At 48.7% G+C, this 24,265-nt stretch overlaps 1 protein-coding gene across 1 annotated transcript in view; it reads right to left on the bottom strand.

The window, feature by feature from the left end:
* The window catches only part of TMEM67 (transmembrane protein 67), a 72,688-nt gene extending 58,825 nt beyond the window's left edge, over window positions 1–13,863 (bottom strand). Inside the window, exons 1-4 of the mRNA XM_063924106.1 lie at window positions 13,482–13,863; window positions 9,529–9,614; window positions 6,063–6,153; window positions 5,148–5,247 (exon numbers count right to left, since the gene is read on the bottom strand). Coding sequence (XP_063780176.1) covers window positions 5,148–5,247; window positions 6,063–6,153; window positions 9,529–9,614; window positions 13,482–13,713 — 509 coding nt within the window. The 5' untranslated portion in view covers window positions 13,714–13,863. The remainder of the gene's footprint in view (window positions 1–5,147; window positions 5,248–6,062; window positions 6,154–9,528; window positions 9,615–13,481) is intronic.
* Between the last annotated feature and the right edge of the window lie 10,402 nt (window positions 13,864–24,265).

Raw genomic sequence — 24,265 nt, 5'->3', positions numbered from 1 at the left:
GCTGAATTGTACTACAGCTCCTGAAGACAACAGGGTGAGCAGAGCACGGCACAAGTCTGCAGTGAGTGTGCACTGTGGTGTGACCACGCCAGGTAATCGCTGTCCGGCAGATAGAACAGCCACAGTGCCGGTAACCTGTATATTCAATAAATATACAATTTATATAAGCCACTGGCGAGGGACTATAACATAACACTATTACCTAATTAGAGGCTAACAATTGTAGTCCACGTGGATCGTTAAGTATGAAAAGGATCAAAAACAGGAAAAAATCGTGAAAAACTCATGTCGACCTTTTGACCTGTCGATCTAGAACATGTCGACCTAGAGACCCTGTTGACCTAAAAACCCTGTCGACCTAGTTACTGTCGACCAATAGTGGTCGACTTAGATACTGTCGACCTAGAGACCGGATCCCGTTATTCATGCAGTCTGACTTTTGGTCTACAGGAGTAGTCACGTGGCTCTGACACGTCACTTAACCACCGCCCCCTCTTCCCTGATTGGTTTCCTGCCGAATATCACAGGCTAAGATGTTAATAAAGGGTGCAAACCATCAGTGATTTCCCGTCATCAATGTAAATCATCGATGGTGTACCATTCGATGGCCATCCCAATGTAAGAGTAATTGTACATTTTGTGTAATATATTTGTTTTGAAGAAAAAAAACACCCAAAAACTGCACAGTAAAAGTGTGAACGTCTTTTACTATGTTTATCGAAACCAGATGACAAAGCCAGTTACACGGTTAGTGTTAGACAGACAAGACCTCATAGACCCGTGGGTTTGTGCACACATGACCAGCGCACACCATGATTTTCCATTTTACACATTAACGCATCTTAAAAATGCAACAACAGGTTAGGGGGTTACACAGCAGAACGACGACGGACAATTGGGCTGATGGTCAGAACATTTCCTGTCATCCTGGACCATCCCCGATTGACCGAACACACATCAGGTGATTTAATGAACGACGGAATGATGTGACGTTCTGTCTTTTGTTAATATGCACAGCGCCGCATGCAATATCAATTATGCCAACCAGAAGATATTGTATGCGACCCACGGGAGCGTGCAATCGAGTGTACACATCAGACGATATGCACGATTTGTCGTTCCAACACAGCAAATCGTGTCGATGTCGGCCTGATGTGTACCCGCCCTTAGGGCCTAATTCAGACCTGATCGCTAGCAAGCGATTTTTGCACTGCTGCGATCAGATAGTCGCCGCCTACAGGGGAAGGGTATTTTAGCTGTGCAAGTGTGTAAACGCATGTGTAGCAGAGCTGTACAAAGAGATTTTGTGCAGTCTCTGTGCAGCCCAGAACTTACTCAGCCGATGGGTTAACAACATCAGCCTGTCCAGGAACGGAATTGACGTCAGACACCCTCCCTGCTAACGCATGGACACGCCTGCGTTTTTCCAGACACTCCCTGAAAACAGTCAGTTGACACCCACAAACGCCTTCTTCCTGTCACTCTTCTTGCGATCGCCCGTGCAAACAGATCCGTCGAACAAACCCATTGCTGAGCGGTGATCCGCTTTGTACCCGTGCGATGTTCCTGATCGCCCGCTGTGCGAAAATGCGCAGCAGCCATCAGGTCTGAATTACCACTTAAAGTGAACAGTGCAGTACTGGTGCTCTACCTAGTAAGATGTCATATAATGACTGGTGGACTGTACTTTATTCACCTTGGGGCTGATGCCGTGTTGAACACAAGTCAGTGGTAATTGCACCCATACAAACAATTGCAGTTCCATGCTTGCAATGCAGACATAACTGCATTGCATTGCATGCATGGAACTGCAATTGTTTCTATCGCATGCTGGGGGCCGCCCAGCGCAGGCAAGACCGTCCTGCATGCTGCCCACCACCCAGCAGTTGCCACCGCAATGTAATTGCGATAGTATTGCAATTACATTGCGTCTGCAACAACGGTGGATGCCCCCTGCCTTCACATGTCACACAACCGCACCGAAAACGGTCTGGCCATGCCTGCTTTGGCCGGACCACTCCTCCGCCCCCTGACGGCCACTGAGGTCACTCATGCGCAGTGTGCCGGAAATCGCTTGATTGCGATTTTCGGTACATAGCAATCCATACTGAATAACCCTCTAAATGCAGATATTTGTCACATCTCTGTGTTGTACACCTATCTGCAGTGAAAGGTCCCACCAGATCATACGCTTGGTTTCATAGCCGCCATTAGTATCCCTGCACACTTGCATCAGCCCTATCTCAGCCCTATCTCTGGTGCAAACTATCTGTATGAAAACAGGTGTAATTCCGGGTACACACAACGCTACATAGCCTGCAGTTATGTTGACATGGGGGGTAATTCCAAGTTGATCGCAGCAGGAATTTTGTTAGCAGTTGGGCAAACCATGGGAGCCATTCCGAGTTGTTCGCTCGTTGACGATTTTTGCAATGGAGCGATTAAGGCAAAAATGCGCATGCACTAAGTATTTTAGCACAAAACTTAGTAGATTTACTCACGTCCGAACGAAGAATTTTCATTGTTGAAGTGATCGGAGTGTGATTGACAGGAAGTGGGTGTTTCTGGGCGGAAACTGACCGTTTTCTGGGAGTGTGCGAAAAAACGCAGGCGTGCCAGGATAAAACGCGGGAGTGTCTGGAGAAACGGGGGAGTGGCTTGACCGAACGCAGGGTGTGTTTGTGACGTCAAACCAGGAACGAAACGGGCTGAGCTGCTCGCAGTGTAGGAGTAAGTCTTGAGCTACTCAGAAACTAAGAATTTTCTATTCGCAATTCTGCTAAGCTAAGATTCACTCCCAGAGGGCGACGGCCTAGTGTGTGCAAAAGCAGCTAGCGAGCGAACAACTCAAAAAGAACCCCCCATGTGCACTGCAGGGGAGGCAGATATAACATGTGCAGAGAGAGTTAGATTTGGGTGGGGAGTGTTCAATCTGCAATCTAATTTGCAGTGTAAAAATAAAGCAGCCAGTATTTACCCTGCACAGAAACAAAATAACCCACCCAAATCTAACTCTCTCTGCACATGTTATATCTGCTCCCCCTGCAGTGCACATGGTTTTGCCTAACTGCTAAAAAAAATTCTGCTGCGATCAACTTGGAATTAACCCCCATGGTCCAGACGTGTAATCACTAAACACAGCTTACGTGCAAATGCTGCAGGTGCAACCCAGTTACAACCCTTCTGTCGCAAGTGGGGATACATCTGAATTGTGCAAGACAAACATCTGTGTAACATCATCAGTGGTCTGTGTTTCTTTTAGTCTTTTAGTGCCTGTATGTAGGGAGGCCTGGCACAAGGACTACTCACTTACATATTTACAGAAACAGACATACAAGTAAGTTTAATGTACAGAGGAGCCATATGGATAAAGTAAATACACGGTCGAGTCACATTATTATGACCACCTCCTACATTCGATGTTGACAGCGCGCAGTTCATGAAGTACGTCACGTGTCATGCGCTGGCTTGGTGGGTATATAAGGTGTGCAATAGCTGTCTGCACACATATCACTCGTTGCGGTCATGGGTAAAAGGGGCGATTTATCCGAGTTGCAATAAGGGATGATTATCGGCCTTTGGGCTAAGAGTGGCAGTATTTCTGAAACAGCGCAGTTTGTGAACTGTTCGCGTGCTGCTGTGGTGAAGGTGTATCGTGACTGGACAAATGGGACCACTGCAAATAACCGCCATGGAAACTGCGGAGCTCCACGTGCCATATGAGAGGTGAACGTCGGCTACGAAGTTGCGTGAGGGCCGACCGACACGCTACAGTGGAGCAGCTCACCATCAAAATTATCCTGGGAGCTACCAGACGTGTGTCTAAAACAACCGTTCAGCCCGTCGAGCTGCTGCCAGCGCTGTACATGGCGGTTACTCTGGCTATTAGCAGGTGGTCATAATAATGTGACTCCACCGTGTATAACTAGAACAATCATGATTAGTAAGCACCAATGGGAATCCTAATAGTTTGTATTACTTTATAGAGATGTGTTCTCACACATCTAGCCCTAACATCGGGTGTCTTTTTTGCTGTAAATGCGTCTTCATCGCAACATTTCAGGCGCACCAGGAGACTGTGCTGATTCATTTTACACGTGACCCTTGCTTATCTGTGTGCGACTGAGTCTATGGGCCTAATTCAGACCTGATCGCTAGGCTGCGTTTTCGTACAGCCTGTGATCAGGTCTGAACTGCGCATGCATATGCACCGCAATGCACAGGCGCGGCGGTCCGCAGAGATGGGGAGCGCCGGGACGGTGCGAGAAAAGCAATCGCATGGACGACAGCAAGGTGACTGACAGGAAGAGGCCGAATAAGGGTTGCAACAGACCACTTTTAAGGCGTGTCCGGAGAAACGCAGGAGGGACCAGGCGTTTGAAGGGAGGGTTTCTGACATCAGGTCTGGCCCCAATCATCGCACTGGAAGAGTAAGTCCTGGGCTGTGCAGAGAGATCGCACTCCTGCACAGCTATTTCCCCCTCCCTCTGTAGGCGGCGACTACCTGATCGCAGGGATGCAAAAAACGCACCCTAGCGATCAGGTCTGAATTAGGCCCCATATATGGAACTTGGCATGGAAAAAAAGCTATGGCATTTGCATTGCAGCACTTCATATACAGATTCAGATACTCAGTGTCATATATCAAATTAAACAGCGCAGTCTCCTGGCAGCTAAGATGCCCTATGCTAGCAGAGTTTCATGGGGCCTGGCGCAATAAGAGGGGCTATTTGGCGTGACTACAGCAATGATATATGAGAACACATCTCTGTTTGCTACTACTCCATCTAGTGTGATATCTCAAGATCATTGATTGTAACCTAATGTGCTACTTTTAGCTCATCATAATTATTGGTTGACAACCGGTTCATGCCTGTAAGTTTTGAGACACACAAGCACAAAAAGTCTGCATCTGAGCAACGATTATCGTGAAACGTGGAATAATAAGTGCTGTTTCCAACACAAAGGTAAATGTTGGCTGGTGCAATACATACAGTATGTTGGGGCTGAATTTTATTTCAGTTTGGCACAATATAATTTTTTAAGGGAACTAGTATATTAAAGTAGATTACCAGTGACGCATTACCAGTGGTGCAGAGCACATACTACCATGCATAGTAGCATCACCAATTTAATACCTGACTTACCGCATTCCTGATGCATCTGCAGCTGTAAACGACGGCTCAGACCCATCGCAGGGGATACACTCAGCTTCATGCAGCAAGCTGCCGTTCACACCCCGTTCCACTATAGAGAAAAATGTCTATTTTATTTCTTCAGTTACAGCATGACGTTACTTAGCATATGGGGCCAATGTACTGAGCCTTGGAGAGAGATAAAGTCAATGGATATAAAGTACATGCCGGCCAATCTGCTCCTTACTGCCATGTTACAGGCTGTGTTTGAAAAATGACATGGTAGTTTGGAGATGATTGGCTTGTACTTTATATCTCTCTGCAAGGCTTAGTACATAGGCCCTCATTCCGAGGTGATCGCTAGCTGTTTTCGGTCACTGTGCAGCGATCAGGCCAAAAAAAAAAAAAACCGCAATTCTGCACATGTGTATGCGGTGCAATGCGTGACGTACTTTCACAACAGCCGATGCAGTTTCACACAAGGTCTAGCGACGCTTTTCATTCGCACTGCTGGCCGCAGAGTGATTGACAGGAAGTGGGTGTTTCTGGGAGGTAACTGGCCGTTTTCGGGGAGTGTGTGTAAAAACGCAGGAGTACCAGGGGAAACGCAGGAGTGGCTGGCCGAACGCAGGGTGTGTTCGTGACGTTAAAACAGGAACTAAACAGTCTGAAGTGATCGCAAGGTAGGAGTAAGTCTCGAGCTGCTCAGAAACTGCACAATCTTTTTTTGCAGCTGCTCTGCGATCCTTTCGTTCGCACTTCTGCTAAGCTAAGATACACTCCCACTAGGCGGCGGCTTAGCGTTTGCACGGCTGCTAAAAGCAGCTAGCGAGCGAACAACTCGGAATGAGGGCCATAGATCCCTAGTACATAGACCCATATGTTTTGAAAGTTAAAAAATCAGGGAATATTACAAATTAAACTTACCTAAAATGTTTCCTAAAGAGCACTGACAGTTACCAGCCGAAGACAAACCAGTGGGACATTTAATGCAATTCCACCCATCCGTGGTAACACCCTGAAATAGATTATTGGTAACATATATAACATGTATATTAAGGGTCAGATTCCGAGATGGACACAATGCAGGTATTTGCACATATGGTCGATATTTTTCAATTGCACGAGTTTCCATGCATCCCGTGCTGCAAGCACACAGGCACAGACTGAAACACGTGGTCTCAGAAGTGTACTGGAAATGTATTGGATGTCCCTGAGCGGTGACTAGGAGATGGCTAATCATATGCACATACACACCGTCTTATAGGCATGTACGGAAGAGTTGCATGAGAGAGTTTAAAGTGGTGGTAAACGCAGACATTTACAGGTGTGTCCTCATACATCACTGCTGCAGTCGCGCCAAACAGCCCCTCTTCTCGCACTGGGTCCCATGAGAATCTTCTAGCGGTATCTTTTTGTATCAGATTCTGGGGCTTATGTACTAAGCATTGGAGAGAGAGATAAACTACCAACCAATCAGCTCCTAACTGTCATTTGTCTAACGTAGCCGGTAACATGGCAGTTAGGAGCTGATTGGTTGGTACTTTATCTCTCTCCACATTATCACTCTTCAAGGCTTAGCACATTTGCCCCTCTAGCTATTATCTTCTAGAAGAAGCTAGATAAATGATCATTAGAATCTGGTTGCTATGGGCAACATCTCCACTTCAAAAACCCTGAACTTTAGTAAATATACCCCTCTGAATCTGTTCACAAAGTGCTACAATGTAGCAGCCGCAGCTTTTTTCCAATACAAGTTCTGTTGTGCTCCGTATACAGACTCAGTCACACACATATGTACAAGTATCATAAATTAAATTGATCAGCATTGCGTTGCGACAAAGACGCATTTTCGGCAAATAAAGATGCCTGGTATTAGAAGAGTTGCACGGGACCTGGCGTATTGAGGCTAGATGTATGAGGACACATCTGTATGTTGGAGCCCGTACTCTGACAGACAATCTGAACCTAAAGCCTAATTCAGACCTGATCGCTAGGCTGCGTTTTCATACAGCGGGCGATCAGGTCTAAACTGCGCATACATATGCACCGCAATGCGCAGGTGCGTCACACGGGTACAAAGCGTATCATCGCTCAGCGATGGGTTTGTGCGAAGGATCCGTTCGCAAGGAGATTGACAGGAAGAAGGCGTCTGTGGGTGTCAACTGACCGTTTTCTGGCAGTGTTTGGCAAAACGCAGGTGTGTCCAAGCGTTTTCAGGGAAGGTTACTGACGTCAATTCCGGTCCCAGACAGGCTGAAGTGTTCACAGCGGCTGAGTAAGTCCTGGTCTACTCAGAGACTGCACAAACTCTGTTTGTACAGCTCTGCTACAGTGTTCACACACTTGTAAAGCGAAAATACACTCCCCTTGGGTGGCGACTATGCGAACGCAGGACTGCAAAAAAAAAAAACCCTAACAGGTCTGAATTAGCCACCAAGTACGGGGAAAGTGCAAGTTTCAATGTTGCATTCCGTGGTTGCATCAAGCAGGATTGTTGCTTCTAAAGATGTTGCGGTCCTTGCACATTCAGAGCAAGAATGAACACTGGAGGAAGGGCTGATACAATTGGGAAGTTACAGAGTCATAAGTAACTGCACCGAACAAAATCACAGTGACATTAGCTTAACCCTATGTTGACTAGATAAGTGTTCTATGGGCCTAATTCAGACATGATCGCAGCAGCAAAATTGTTCTTTAATGGGCAAAACCATGTGTACTGCAGTTGGGGCAGATGTACAATGTGCAGAGTTAGATTTGGGTGGGGTGTGTTCAAACTGAAATCTAAATTGCAGTGTAAAAATAAAGCAGCCAGTATTTACCCTGCACAGAAACAATATAACCCACCCAAATCTAACTCTCTCTGAACATGTTACATCTGCCCCACCTGCAGTGCACATGGTTTTGCCCATTAGAGAACAGTTTTGCTGCTGCGAACAGGTCTGAATTTATATACCTGTGTATTCAAAAATTCTCAGCGGGATGTAATGGAGCCCAAGATCGCCGGAGGTGCGGGATGCCGGACAATCTCAACGTTTTTTAAAGGGGCAAACACAAGGCAACCTCTGGCAATCTCTGACTTCATTACATCCCGCCGACTGTGTCATTGTTGTAAGATATTATTCATAACGAGAGCATCAACTGTAATGGGAGCCTGTCAGCTTACAGTTTTAGGATCCCTTGCAAATAAATATTTACAATACTTCTATTCATTTATAATGGTGGGAGCTTGGAAAATCTAGAAGTAGTTCATGTACACCAGGAACCAGGATAAATTCAAATAAAAATATAACAATGAAAAGTATTTTATATTGACGACACTAGTTCTTACTGGCTGTCATATTTAAATGAAGGTCCTTTGCTGCACAGTATATGCTAATCCCTATAATGGAAGGATGTCTGCTATGTTGATAAGGCGTTTGCTGCAGCATTCTGCCATCAACCTAGTCCTAGTTAAGGGTTTGGGGTAATTGAATTTTACAGAAATCTGGCAATTTACAGTGAATTACTTCTTTTCTGTATACAATACTATGTACAGATATTGTTATATGTAGACACTCTTGATTACATGTATTATATTAGAGAAGTATATACAGTACTTAACTAGAAGTAGTCTAAGGGGACTATTCAATTGATGGTGAGGCCCATGAGCAAGTGCGTGCATATACAGTAGTCCTAAGAGTGTGTACGCCATCTGAGAACGTCTGGATCACATTAACATTTGTCTTAAAATAACACAAACCACTCTACTCTCCCAGAGGTTGCGGGAGACTCCGGATTTTTCAGGTAGTTCCCCCATCACCATCGCAAGAGTAGACTGATCTTCTTCATCCCACCCGCTTCTTAGTGAAGCGGGCAGGATGGGTTGGGAATTGCAGCGCTGTATGTAGGGGGCAGGGCAAAATTACATGAATTCCATAATTTTCGCCCTAATTTTCCTAGTAAAGCCGGCAAAATGGGGAGAAAGTCACCAAAATTGTGGCGCAGGGCAGAAGAAGTGGAGCTATGTGTCACAAATCACTGCATTTAGCCCCACCCACCTACCTGCTTAATGACGTGTAAGCATGCCCCCCCCCCCTACTGAAGCCTCCAGCAGCCTCTCCTCACTGGTCTTCTCCCAGAGAAGCCCAGAGAAGAAACAGAAAATTAAGGCAAGTATGTTTTAGCCCCGCCCCTCCCCGACAACCCACAGTAATTTCCCATGACGGGGTGGGGCTTAATGATGTGGGAGCTCAGCCCCGTCTCCCGAAGTGGCCAGCAGAGTCTGAAGGTCGGAGAGGAGACTGAAAACGTAGGCAAGTATGGTGTTGTTGCACCATGGGGCTGTGAACCAAAATCTGTGATTTCGGGGAGATTTGTTTGACCAAAAATTGCAGCAAATGAAAGAACTTACCATGGTGTCAGGACATTTCTGGCAACTGACAATAGGCCCGTTCCTAGAAATATATTTAAATCCCGGGAGACACTCACATGAAATACCTAATGAAACACAAAGGGAACATAGAAAGCATGTCATGAAATATGGCACTGTAAGTTTTCATAGACATAAGAAGACTTTGATGCAAGGAGAAACTGAATCTGCATATGGATGGGAGCATAACACTTCTTGTGCACATGTGCAGTACGAAACGCTTATTTTCTGGAGAAAACAAATGCTTATGTCCAACTCAGGCCCAGTAATTATATAGGATTAAAGCACACAAACAAATAGCTGTGCTCTTCTGAATGGCTGTATCAGCTTGCATTGCCTAAACTCAGGGAGAGTTATTCAAGTTTATTAGGATGGCGCTCACATTCCATGTACGTAGCATATACACGCTTACAGAATGATCTACATCTGGTAAACCTGATACAGTGAGCGTGCACACAAATCACTTTTATAATATTTAGTGCAAAATGTGTTTATTGAAAGACCAATTACAGTAACAAACAGTAACATACAGACAATCGTGTCGGAAAACATTTTCGCAAAATAACTGGAGGACTGTTAAGTCACCTTAGCAATTAACAGAAAGGCCTATATCGAAGTAATATAACAACACAATACACAGATATATACTATTTGGAGGCAAACATATCATGTTGGTCGTGTTAATCAAAAACAGAAAGCTACTTGGAGAAGAAAAAGAAAGAAAAAGAAAAGAGATACAGAGAAGAACAGAGAAGGAGAAGAAGAGGGGAAAGAAAAGAAGGAGCTTCAGAAGCAAACTCAAATCAGGTCAGGTACAGAGTCAAGTTCACCTGGTCCATGCGCAGACCTCATGCTAGCCATAAAGTGGAGAGCAGTACATTGAGGGAAGGAAGCGTCTATGAAGACGGGGGCGAGCAGGAAGCGAGGATGGACCTAAAGGTTGGGGAGTCTCTAAAAAGTAGCCAGCGGGCCCACTTGTCCCTGAAGGACGAGTAGTCTCCATCAGCGGAGGTCATTATATCATCTAAGTCCATATATAAATCTATCCTGGTCAGCCAGTCCCTAACAGTTGGAGGAGAGGAGGAGCGCCAACGGACAGGGATCATCGCTTTGGCAGCGTTGTTGAGATGGCATAGCAGGGAGTGCTTGTAGCCCGAGACAGGTCTGGACGAGTAATGGAACAGCCAAAACAGAGGATCCTTCGGCACCGTCTCCCCCGTTATGTCAGCAGTGAGTGAAAGTACCTCCTTCCAATACGGTTGGAGTAAGGGACGCGACCACCATATGTGGAGCGGATTACCTGGGCCGGAAGAGCAACGCCAGCAGGTGTCAGGGAGGCCCAGACCCATTTTCATTTATAATATTTAGAATGCATTGCATTCCCACCCTATGGGGGCTATTCAGAGTTGGTTGCAGATATTGTTCCCGCAGCAAAATCTGCAACCATATACTCACATGCTGGGTGCCACCTAGCACAGGTCAAGGTCGCCCAGCATGTGTTGCGCCGCCCCGCGTTGTGATCACAAGTGAATTGCGATTGCATTGAATAGAGGCTGACCCCTGTCGCCATGTTTCCAGTCCACACGCAGGAAACACAGGCAACGTCATCAGCCGGCCCCAAAATTAGCCATGACACGTCTTCAGGGATGCGATCACATGGTGAAGGGTTGCGCACTATGGGCCTAATTCAGACCTGATCGCAGCAGCAAAATTCTTCTCTAATGAGCAAACCCATGTGCACTGCAGGTGGGGCAGATGTAACGTGCAGAGAGAGTTAGATTTAGGTGGGGTGCGTTTAAACTAAAATCTAAATTGCAGTGTAAAAATAAAGCAGCCAGTATTTACCCTGCACAGAAACAAATTAACCCACCCAAATATATCTCTCCCTGCATATGTGATATCTGACCCCCCAGCAGTGCACATGGTTTTGCGCATTAGAGAACAATCAGCTTCTAACTGCCACTTACAGGCTGTGTTTGAAAAACAACAAGTTAGCTGGTTGGTTGGTACCTTATCTCCGTCCACTTTATCTTTCTCCAAGGGGCCCATTTATCATTATTCACATATTCTGCAGGTTCTCAAACTCGGTCCTCAGGACCCCACACAGTTCATGGTTTCCAGGCCACCTGTGGATTTTTAAAATGTGACAGCTGGTGACCAGTGGCGGTTCTTGCCACGGGCAAGCGGTACTTTTGCCCGGGGCGCCGCCTTCCGGAGGGCGCCGGCGCCATCTGGAGGGCGCCGCACCAGGGCAAGATCCGCCACTGTGCCCCCCGTAGTGCCCTGCTGTGCCCCCCCCCGCTTTGAAGGGAACCAGACGCGTAGCGTCTAGTTTCCCTTCATGGAGAGGACCTTAGTTGTGCGGTGCGCGATGACGTCATCGCGCACCGCACAGCAAAGGTCCTCTCCATGAAGGGAAACTAGACGCTACGGTCTAGTTTCCCTTCGTCTAGAGGACCTTTGCTGTGCGATGCGCGATGACGTCATCGCGCACCGCACAGCATAGTGGCACAGACACTAGGGGTCATAATTGACCTCTAGTGTCTATGCTGTTCTATGGGAGAGACGTAATAACGTCTCTCCCATAGATCGAAGAGAACAGAAGAGAGGAGGAGAGGAGAAGAGCGGCGCCGCCGGCGAAGGGGGTCTGGATCAGGAACGGGGATGGTAAGTATACTTTTTATTTATTTTTTATTTTTTCTTTCAGCGTGCTGACCACGCCCCCAATCGAAGCCACGCCCCCCCATATTTTGCCCGGGGCGCCACAAATCATAGAACCGGCCCTGCTGGTGACACACAGTGCACTAGACGGGTGACCTAGAAAACCTGAGCTGTGCGGGGTCCTGAGGAACGAGTTTGAGAATCACTGGCATATTCAGGGGCAGATTTATTAATCCTGGTGAAGTGATAAATTGAAAGGTGATAAAGCACCAGCCAATCAGCTCCTAACGGCCATGTAACATGCTGGGTTTGAAAAATGACTATCTGCAGTGTGTAGAGGAATCCCAGTGTAAACTTTCATAGCGACTAGTTGTTAGTGATGTCCCCTGCACCGCCCTCAGGTGTGGTATGGAAGGTTGACAGTAACTAGGTCGACCACTATTGATCAACAGTAACTAGGTCGACAGGTCAAAAGCTCGACATGAGTTTTTGATGTTTTTTTGGTGTTGTTTTCTCCGTACAGTGACCGGGAACCCCAATTAGTGCACCGTGTCCCCTCGTATGGCTCGCTTTGCTTGCAGGTTACTATTCCCAATCATAGTCCGCTTGGCTCGTTAAGTATGAAAAGATTAAAATAATAATAATAATTTGTTAAAAACGCATGTCGACCTGTTGACCTAGAACATGTGGACCTAATTACTGTCGACCCCCAGTGGTCGACTTAGATACTGTCGACCTAGAGACCGGATCCCACCACAATCACCATCCACTGATGCCCCCGTGCTACACTCACTCCCGGGTGTAGTATCAGCTTACCGACGCCGGGATCCCGGCAGCTTACCGACGCCGGGATCCCGGCGGGGAGGGGTGACTGCAGCAAGCCCCTTGCGGGCTCGGTGGCGACCTGCGCTCGCCACGGGTTCTATTCCCACTCTATGGGTGTCGTGGACACCCACGAGTGGAAATAGTCCCTGTTGGTCGGCATGCCGACCATCGGGATACTGAGCCGGCGGGATGGTGGAGGAGGTCATGTGACTGTCGGTCAGCAGACCGGCGGTCACATGAATACCACCCCTCACTCCCAGTCCCCACTGATGCTGCCTGTACTGTTCTCATCCCCACACTGATGTGTACTGTTCTCATCCCCACACTGATGCCCCATGTACTGAATGCACCGAACTCGTCCTCCCACTGATGCTGTGCGTACTGCTCTCACTCCCACACCGATGCCCTGTACCCCACCCCCTCTGATGCCCCATACACACTGCACTCACCCTCCCGGCTGGGCCTCTGGGTCTCCGGGCACTGCACACAGGACAGGTTGCCGGCATCGTAGTACTCCTGCACCGAGCAGTCCTGCGGCCGCTGCAGGGGTATGGAGTAGCTGTGGCCGGGGCCTGAGAGGCTGCAGATCACGGCCAGACCGCAGAACAGCAGCCGCAGGCCTCCGAGCTGGGATCCCGCAGTGAGCAGCGTCCCGGACTGCACGGCATCCGCACCCATCATACAGCGGGCCCAGATCCCAGAGCGGCGGCGGAGGGGGAGGAGGAGAGGGGATGAGTGAGGACATGCAGCAGCGGAGGAGGCAGGCCAGGCCGGGGCAAGGAGCCGCACATGTGATGGGACATGGTGCTACCACTGTATGCTGTGTAACACGGCTACTGCTCCCAGTGTAATCTCACCTCTCACAGTGCATTATATATATATTACACTGCCAGAGTTCCTCACTGCTGTTATTATGCTGCCCCCTCATAATTACCTGGCCATTATAACATAACTAGTTGTGGTGGGTCATTTTTATGTTGTGTATGTTTTGTCTCATATTGTATTTTCTCATGTTTTCAGCCCTCTCCCCGCATTATGTTTTTTCCCATACGTCTGCTTTTTTACTCTTTCGAAACCATTGTTTTTATACGATGCTGAAGTTAGCTTCTTATTCGGCCAGCTTCTTATTCACTTCTTATTTTTATTGTCTATCTCTTTTGCCTAGGCAGTTCTGTGCAGTGGCGGAACAAGCAAGCGGTGGGCCCAGGTGCGACAAAATGCTTTGGGCCCCCCCCCCATCCAAGTCCACCCCGGGGGCAGTGCGCGCCGTAGGCGCGCGCAAAAATACATAGTGGCGTGGCTTCGTGGGGAAGGGGTGTGGCCACAAAATAATACCAACACAGTAGTCTCCATTATTCAAATTACGCCGCACAGTAGCACCACTACACCAGGTAGAGACCCTTTTACACCTTACAGCGAACAGATTCCTCTTTTTACACATTACAGCAGACAGCGTGCCCTTTTTACACATAACGGCAGACAGCGTGCCCTTTTTACACATAACGGCAGACCGCGTGCCCTTGTTACACATTACGGCAGACAGCGTGCCCTTTTTACACATTACGGTAGACAGCGTGCCCTTGTTACACATTACGGCAGACAGCGTGCCCTTGTTACACATTACGGCAGACAGCGTCCCCATTTTTACACATTACGGCAGGCAGATTCCTCCTTTTTACACATAGCAGCAGGCAGATTCCCCATTTTTACACATAGCGTCAGGCAGCCCCCCTTTTTTACACATTACGGCAGGCAGATTCCCCATTTCTCTATCGTCCTAGTGGATGCTGGGGTTCCTGAAAGGACCATGGGGAATAGCGGCTCCGCAGGAGACAGGGCACAAAAAGTAAAGCTTTTCCGATCAGGTGGTGTGCACTGGCTCCTCCCCCCATGACCCTCCTCCAGACTCTAGTTAGATTTTTGTGCCCGGCCGAGAAGGGTGCAATCTAGGTGGCTCTCCTAAAGAGCTGCTTAGAGAAAGTTTAGCTAGGTTTTTTATGTTACAGTGATTCCTGCTGGCAACAGGATCACTGCAGCGAGGGACTGAGGGGAGAAGGAGTCAACTCACCTGCGTGCAGGATGGATTGGCTTCTTGGCTACTGGACATCAAGCTCCAGAGGGACGATCACAGGTACAGCCTGGATGGTCACCGGAGCCGCGCCGCCGGCCCCCTTGCAGATGCTGAAGACAGAAGAGGTCCAGAATCGGCGGCTGAAGACTCCTGCAGTCTTCTAAAGGTAGCGCACAGCACTGCAGCTGTGCGCCATTTTCCTCTCAGCACACTTCACACGGCAGTCACTGAGGGTGCAGGGCGCTGGGAGGGGGGCGCCCTGGGAGGCAAAATGAGTACCTATAAAGGCTAAAAATACCTCACATATAGCCCTAGAGGCTATATGGAGATATTTAACCCCTGCCTGATTTCTCAAAATAGCGGGAGACGAGCCCGCCGGAAAAGGGGCGGGGCCTATCTCCTCAGCACACGGCGCCATTTCCTCTCACAGCTCCGCTGGTCAGGACGGCTCCCAGGTCTCTCCCCTGCACTGCACTACAGAAACAGGGTAAAACAGAGAGGGGGGGCAAATTTATGGCGATATTTTTATATAACAAAGCAGCTATAGGGGAGCACTTATTATAAGGCTATCCCTGATATATATATAGCGCTTTTGGTGTGTGCTGGCAAACTCTCCCTCTGTCTCCCCAAAGGGCTAGTGGGTCCTGTCTTCATTAGGAGCATTCCCTGTGTGTCTGCTGTGTGTCGGTACGTGTGTGTCGACATGTATGAGGACGATATTGGTGTGGAGGCGGAGCAATTGCCAAATATGGGGATGTCACCTCCTAGGGGGTCGACACCAGAATGGATGCCTTTATTTATGGAACTACGGGATAGTGTCAACACGCTAAAGCAGTCGTTTGACGACATGAGACGGCCGGACAATCAATTAGTGCCTGTCCAGGCGACTCAAACACCGTCAGGGGCTGTGAAACGCCCTTTGCCTCAGTCGGTCGACACAGACCCAGACACAGGCGATGACTCCAGTGGTGACGGTGACGAATCAACCGTATTTTCCAGTAGGGCCACACGTTATATGATTTTGGCAATGAAGGAGGCGTTACATTTAGCTGATACTACAGGTACCACTAAACAGGGTATTATGTGGGGTATGAAAAAACTACCTATAGTTTTTCCTGAATCAGAAGAACTAAATGACGTGTGTAATGAAGCGTGGGTTGCCCCTGATAAAAAGCTGATAATTTCAAAGAAATTATTGGCATTATACCCTTTCCCGCCAGAGGTTAGGGAGCGCTGGGAAACACCTCCTAGGGTGGACAAGGCGCTAACACGCTTATCTAAACAAGTGGCGTTACCCTCTCCTGAGACGGCCGCACTTAAAGATCCATCAGATAGGAGGATGGAAAATATCCAAAAAAGTATATACACACATGCAGGTGTTATACTACGACCAGCTGTAGCAACTGCCTGGATGGGCAGTGCGGGGGTAGTTTGGTCAGAATCCCTGATTGAAAATATTGATACCCTGGACAGGGACAATATTTTACTGTCGTTAGAACAAATAAAGGATGCATTTCTTTATATGCGTGATGCACAGAGGGATATATGCACACTGGCATCACGGGTAAGTGCTATGTCCATTTCGGCCAGAAGAGCTTTATGGACGCGACAGTGGACAGGCGATGCGGATTCAAAACGGCATATGGAAGTTTTGCCGTATAAGGGGGAGGAGTTATTTGGAGTCGGTCTATCAGATTTGGTGGCCACGGCTACAGCCGGGAAATCCACCTTTCTACCTCAAGTCACTCCCCAACAGAAAAAGGCACCGACTTTTCAACCGCAGCCCTTTCGTTCCTTTAAAAATAAGAGAGCAAAGGGCTATTCATATTTGCCACGAGGCAAAGGTCGAGGGAAGAGACAGCAACACGCAGCTCCTTCCCAGGATCAGAAGCCCTCCCCGGCTTCTACAAAAGCCTCAGCATGACGCTGGGGCTTCTCAAGCGGACTCGGGGACGGTGGGCGGTCGTCTCAAAAATTACAGCGCGCAGTGGGCTCACTCGCAAGTAGATCCCTGGATCCTGCAGATAATATCTCAGGGATACAGGTTGGAATTAGAGACAGATCCACCTCGCCGTTTCCTGAGGTCTGCTTTACCAACGTCCCCCTCCGAAAGGGAGACGGTGTTGGAAGCCATTCACAAGCTGTACTCTCAGCAGGTGATAGTCAAGGTACCTCTTCTGCAACAAGGGAAGGGGTATTATTCCACTCTTTTTGTGGTACCGAAGCCGGATGGCTCGGTAAGGCCTATTCTAAATCTGAAGTCCTTGAACCTGTACATAAAGAAGTTCAAGTTCAAAATGGAGTCACTCAGAGCAGTGATAGCGAACCTGGAAGAGGGGGACTTTATGGTATCCTTGGACATCAAGGATGCGTATCTCCACGTTCCAATTTACCCCTCACACCAGGGGTACCTCAGGTTCGTTGTACAAAACTGTCACTATCAGTTTCAGACGCTGCCGTTCGGATTGTCCACGGCACCTCGGATCTTTACAAAGGTAATGGCCGAGATGATGATTCTTCTTCGAAGAAAAGGCGTATTAATTATCCCATACTTGGACGATCTCCTAATAAGGGCGAGGTCCAGAGAACAGCTAGAGATGGGATTAGCACTGTCTCAAGAAGTGCTAAAACAGCACGGGTGGATTCTGAATATTCCAAAATCCCAGTTAATGCCGACAACTCGTCTGCTGTTCCTAGGGATGATTCTGGACACGGTTCAGAAAAAGGTTTTTCTCCCGGAGGAAAAAGCCAAGGAGTTATCCGAGCTTGTCAGGAACCTCCTAAAACCAGGAAAGGTGTCTGTACATCAATGCACAAGAGTCCTGGGAAAAATGGTGGCTTCTTACGAAGCGATTCCATTCGGCAGATTCCACGCAAGGATTTTCCAAAGGGATCTGTTGGACAAATGGTCAGGGTCGCATCTTCAGATGCACCTACGGATAACCCTGTCTCCAAGGACAAGGGTGTCTCTTCTGTGGTGGTTGCAGAGTGCTCATCTATTGGAGGGCCGCAGATTCGGCATACAGGATTGGATCCTGGTGACCACGGACGCCAGCCTGAGAGGCTGGGGAGCAGTCACACAAGGAAGAAACTTCCAGGGAGTATGGACGAGCCTGGAAACGTCTCTTCACATAAACATTCTGGAACTAAGAGCAATATACAATGCTCTAAACCAGGCAGAACCTCTGCTTCAGGGAAAACCGGTATTGATCCAGTCGGACAACATCACGGCAGTCGCCCATGTGAACAGACAGGGCGGCACAAGAAGCAGGAGGGCAATGGCAGAAGCTGCAAGGATTCTTCGCTGGGCAGAGAATCATGTGATAGCACTGTCAGCAGTGTTCATCCCGGGAGTGGACAACTGGGAAGCAGACTTCCTCAGCAGACACGATCTTCACCCGGGAGAGTGGGGACTTCATCCAGAAGTCTTCCACATGCTGGTAACCCGTTGGGAAAGACCAATGGTGGACATGATGGCGTCTCGCCTCAACAAAAAACTGGACAGGTATTGCGCCAGGTCAAGAGATCCGCAGGCAATAGCTGTGGACGCGCTGGTAACGCCTTGGGTGTACCAGTCGGTGTATGTGTTTCCTCCTCTGCCTCTCATACCAAAAGTATTGAGAATTATACGGCAAAGAGGCGTAAGAACGATACTAGTGGTTCCGGATTGGCCAAGGAGGACTTGGTACCCGGAACTTCAAGAGATGATCACGGAAGATCCGTGGCCTCTACCTCTAAGGAGGGACTTGCTTCAGCAGGGTCCCTGTCTGTTTCAAGACTTACCGCGGCTGCGTTTGACGGCATGGCGGTTGAACGCCGGATCCTAAAGGAAAGAGGCATGCCGGAAGAAGTCATTCCTACTTTGATTAAAGCAAGGAAGGAAGTAACCGTGCAACATTATCACCGAATTTGGCGAAAATATGTTGCGTGGTGCGAAGATCGGAGTGCTCCGACGGAGGAATTTCAACTGGGTCGATTCCTACATTTCCTGCAATCAGGATTGTCAATGGGTCTCAAATTGGGATCTATTAAGGTTCAAATTTCGGCCCTGTCGATTTTCTTTCAAAAAGAATTGGCTTCAGTCCCTGAAGTCCAGACCTTTGTTAAGGGAGTGCTGCATATACAGCCTCCTGTGGTGCCTCCAGTGGCACCGTGGGATCTAAATGTGGTTTTGGACTTCCTAAAATCTCATTGGTTTGAACCACTAAAAAAGGTGGATTTGAAATATCTCACATGGAAAGTGACCATGCTTCTAGCCCTGGCTTCTGCCAGGAGAGTGTCAGAATTGGCAGCTTTATCTTACAAAAGCCCATATCTGATTTTCCATTCGGACAGGGCAGAACTGCGGACTCGTCCGCATTTTCTCCCTAAGGTGGTGTCAGCATTTCATCTGAACCAGCCTATTGTAGTGCCTGCGGCTACAAGTGACTTGGAGGACTCCAAGTTACTGGACGTTGTCAGAGCATTAAAAATATATATTGCAAGGACAGCTGGAGTCAGAAAATCTGACTCGTTGTTTATATTGTATGCACCCAACAAGATGGGTGCTCCTGCGTCTAAACAGACGATTGCTCGTTGGATCTGTAGCACAATCCAACTTGCACATTCTGTGGCAGGCTTGCCACAGCCTAAATCTGTAAAGGCCCACTCCACAAGGAAGGTGGGCTCATCTTGGGCGGCTGCCCGAGGGGTCTCGGCATTACAACTTTGCCGAGCAGCTACGTGGTCAGGGGAGAACACGTTTGTAAAATTTTACAAATTTGATACTCTGGCTAAGGAGGACCTGGAGTTCTCTCATTCGGTGCTGCAGAGTCATCCGCACTCTCCCGCCCGTTTGGGAGCTTTGGTATAATCCCCATGGTCCTTTCAGGAACCCCAGCATCCACTAGGACGATAGAGAAAATAAGATTTTACTTACCGATAAATCTATTTCTCGGAGTCCGTAGTGGATGCTGGGCGCCCATCCCAAGTGCGGATTATCTGCATAAGTTGTACATAGTTATTGTTAACTAATTCGGGTTATTGTTGAAGGAAGCCATCTTTCAGAGGCTCCGCTGTTATCATACTGTTAACTGGGTTTAGATCACAAGTTGTACGGTGTGATTGGTGTGGCTGGTATGAGTCTTACCCGGGATTCAAAATCCTCCCTTATTGTGTACGCTCGTCCGGGCACAGTACCTAACTGGAGTCTGGAGGAGGGTCATGGGGGGAGGAGCCAGTGCACACCACCTGATCGGAAAAGCTTTACTTTTTGTGCCCTGTCTCCTGCGGAGCCGCTATTCCCCATGGTCCTTTCAGGAACCCCAGCATCCACTACGGACTCCGAGAAATAGATTTATCGGTAAGTAAAATCTTATTTTTTACACATAGCGTCGGGCAGATTACCCCTTTTTACACATAACGGCAGACCGCGTGCCCTTGTTACACATTACGGCAGACAGCGTGCCCTTTTTACACATTACGGCAGACAGCGTGCCCTTGTTACACATTACGGCAGACAGCGTCCCCATTTTTACACATTACGGCAGGCAGATTCCCCTTTTTACACATAGTGGCAGGCAGTCCCCCCTTTTTACACATTGCGGCAGGCAGTCCCCCCTTTTTACACATTGCGGCAGGCAGTCCCCCCTTTTTACACAGTGCGGCAGGCAGTCCCCCCTTTTTACACATTGCGGCAGGCAGTCCCCCCTTTTTACACATTGCGGCAGGTAGTCCCCCCTTTTTACACATTGCGGCAGGCAGTCCCCCCTTTTTACACATTGCGGCAGGCAGTCCCCCCTTTTTACACATTGCGGCAGGCAGTCCCCCCTTTTTACACAGTGCGGCAGGCAGTCCCCCCTTTTTACACATTGCGGCAGGTAGTCCCCCCTTTTTACACATTGCGGCAGGCAGGCACAAGAAAGAAAAGAAAGAAAAGAAAGAAAGAAAGAAGGAAGAATTATACTTACCCTCAGGCTCCTCGGTGCAGCTGCGTCAGACGACGATTCCCGGGCAGTAGAGAATGAGGAGGAGGGAGCCGGAGGACGGAGCCGCAGCAGCGCTTTGTTACTGGTGGAGGCGCTGCTGCTGCTGCCCCTCTGCTTCCCTATAGGCTGTTCTCGGAAGACAGCCTATAGGGAAGCAGAGGAGCAGCAGCAGCAGCGCCTCCACCAGTAACAAAGCGCTGCTGCGGCTCCGTCCTCCGGCTCCTTCCCCCGTCTGTACCGCTGCTCAGTAGGGATGGACATCGAAAGCAAACCATCATATGATGGCAATGTTCCACCATTGAAACTTTCGATGCAATGGTTACTAACCATCACATCAAAAGTATTCGATGGTGAAAACTATTTATATGACTAGTTCATGCGCAAAAGCCTGCATTTTCGTTTGCAATGTGGGAATTGGGATCGGGGGCAGGGCCAGACTCTGAGCAACATATTACTTTATCACTGGACATTGTGTGTATAATATACATATATAATATACACACACAATGCCCAATGATGAAGTAACATTACCCCATCAGTGCCAAATATACAATGCCCTCACTGTGCCAGATATACAATGCCCCCACAGTGCCAGAGATACATTGCCCCCACTGTGCCAGAGATACAATGCCCCCACAGTGCCAGATATGCAATGCCCCCACAGTGCCAGATATACATTGCCCCCACAGTGCCAGATATACATTGCCCCCACTGTGCCAGATATACAATGCCCCCACTGTGCCAGATATACATTGCCCCCACAGTGCCAGATATGCAATGCCCCCACAGTGCCAGATATACAATGCCCCCACTGTGTCAGATATACAATGCCCCCACTGTGTCAGATATACAATGCTCCCCTGTGGCAGATATACATTGTCCCACTGTGCGCTCATTGCCCCCCACCCCTTGCCGCTGGCTCTGTTTCTTCTATGTGAGGGGAGGAGAGCGTAGCATAGCGTCTCTCTTGCCCCTCAATTCTCTTTGATGCCCGGTCTCACTCTCCAACGGCGGCGGGGTCAATCTGAAATGATGCGCCGGTTCGTTAGCCAATCAGAGCTCGCGGACCGGCAGCCAATCAGGAGCCGCGGCTGCCGGTCCATGAGCTCTGATTGGCTAGTAAACAGGTGCCTTATTCAGATTGACCGCGCCGCCGCCGATGGAGAGTGAGACTGGGCATCCAAGAGAATTGAGGGGCAGGAGAGGCACTGCGCTGCGCTCTCCTCCCCTCACACAGAACGAAGCCAGCGGAATGCAGTATTGTGGACGACCCGGCGGTACGGCGTACCGGCTGGGAATTTCTTACAATAATGTGGATGGCAACTTGCTCAGTGCGCGGTTTGCTTTGCTGTCTCACATGGGACCAATTCCGATGATTATGGTGTGGAGTTTGTATGTTCTTTCTATGGTTTTTGTGTGTTCTCTTGGTTTTTCCCACAGTCCAAAACATACTCAAGCAAGGACTTTGTCCATAGCCCTCCTAAATTATTCCCCCTGATCAGTGGTGGGGTATAGCTGGAGTGATATAAAGATCAGTGAGGTCACTCTGTCTCCTCTGAATCCTCCTGAGCTCCGAGTGTCTGTGGCTTCTGCTGCTGCAGGGTAAGTAAGGTCTGGGATCTGATTGGCTCTCTGAGTCAGTGAGAGCCAATCAGAGCTTGCAGTGGGCCCTGTTGCCTAGCAGCAGTCTAGAGAGGGAAGGGGGTGAGGGGACTGGCTGAGCAGGCTCATGTCTGAAACAGACAGCCTCCAACGGACTTAGGAAGTTTCCCTGATAGACACAGCAGCAAGGGGAGGCATAGCTATTTGGAGTTAGAAAAAAACAAGCCACCATCGGAAGACCATCGAATGACTATCATTCGATGGTGAAAAACATCGGGAGGGCACCATTAAATGCTAAAAACACTACCATCGAAACGAAAACATCGATGGTTCGGAAACATCGACCATCGATGTCCATCCCTACTGCTCAGCTCCTATCTCCGGGCGGCTGTGCGCTGCGGGCAGCGGTTGCCTGCAGCGCACAGCGTCATGTAATGAGTCAGTTTGACTCATTACATGCTTGGGCCCCTGGACAGAGGCGGGCCCCAGTGCAGTGCACTGCCGGTAGTTCCGCCTCTGGTTCTGTGATTACATACTGCTTCTGTTCCCTATTTTTTCTTATTTCCATCATTCTCCTGGACTCGTGTGCCGCCCGGGAAAACACGTTTTTTTGTTCTTTTTATGTTTTTTTGTTGTTGTTATTTTAGTTTTGAAAAGAGCCCGCCTTTGGCCCTCGTTCAGTTGCTGCGCCGTGTTGGTGGGTGTACATCTGACCTAACATATACTACATGGATGCACCCAGTCTGTAACTGGTGACACACAATGGGGGTCATTCCGAGTTGTTCGCTCGTTATTATTTTTTTTCGCAACGGAGCGTTTAGTCGCTAATGCGCATGCGCAAAGTCCGCAGTGCGACTGCGCCAAGTAAATTTGCTATGCAGTTAGGAATTTTACTCACGGCATTACGAGGTTTTTTCTTCATTCTGGTGATTGTAATGTGATTGACAGGAAGTGGGTGTTTCTGGGCGGAAACTGGCCGTTTTATGGGTGTGTGTGAAAAAACGCTACCGTTTCTGGGAAAAACGCGGGAGTGGCTGAAGAAACGGAGGAGTGTCTGGCCGAACGCTGGGAGTGTTTGTGACGTCAAACCATGAACGAAACTGACTGAACTGATCGCACTGGCAGAGTAAGTCTCGAGCTACTCAGAAACTGCACAGAGATGTCTTTTCGCAATATTGCGAGTCTTTCGTTCGCAATTTTGCTAAGCTAAGATTCACTCCCAGTAGGCGGCGGCTTAGCGTGTGCAAAGCTGCTAAAAGCAGCTTGCGAGCGAACAACTCGGAATGACCACCAATGTGCACATTTAGACCATCGTATGTGTGTAATTGTTAAGGAATTGCAGATACTGTGTTCCCCATCGTGTGAGTGAGGGGTTGGGTCAGGGCCGGTTCAAGGGCGCTCTGCGCCCCGGGCAGGAAAAGGGGCGTGGTCTAATACAGGGGGCGTGGTCAGTTACGCCCCTGTACATTGCTAGTGCCGCTTGAATGCTAGGTCCTCTCCACGAAGGGAAACTAGACGCATAGCGTCTAGTTCCCTTCGTGGAGAGGACCTTTGCTGTGCGGTGCGCGATGACGTCATCGCGCACCGCTCAGCA

Source organism: Pseudophryne corroboree, chromosome 5 (genome assembly GCF_028390025.1).
Source record: "Pseudophryne corroboree isolate aPseCor3 chromosome 5, aPseCor3.hap2, whole genome shotgun sequence".
Classification (NCBI taxonomy): Eukaryota; Metazoa; Chordata; class Amphibia; order Anura; family Myobatrachidae; genus Pseudophryne; species Pseudophryne corroboree.
The sequence above is the reverse complement of the archived record's forward strand: the minus strand, read 5'-3'. Positions and strand labels throughout refer to the sequence as shown.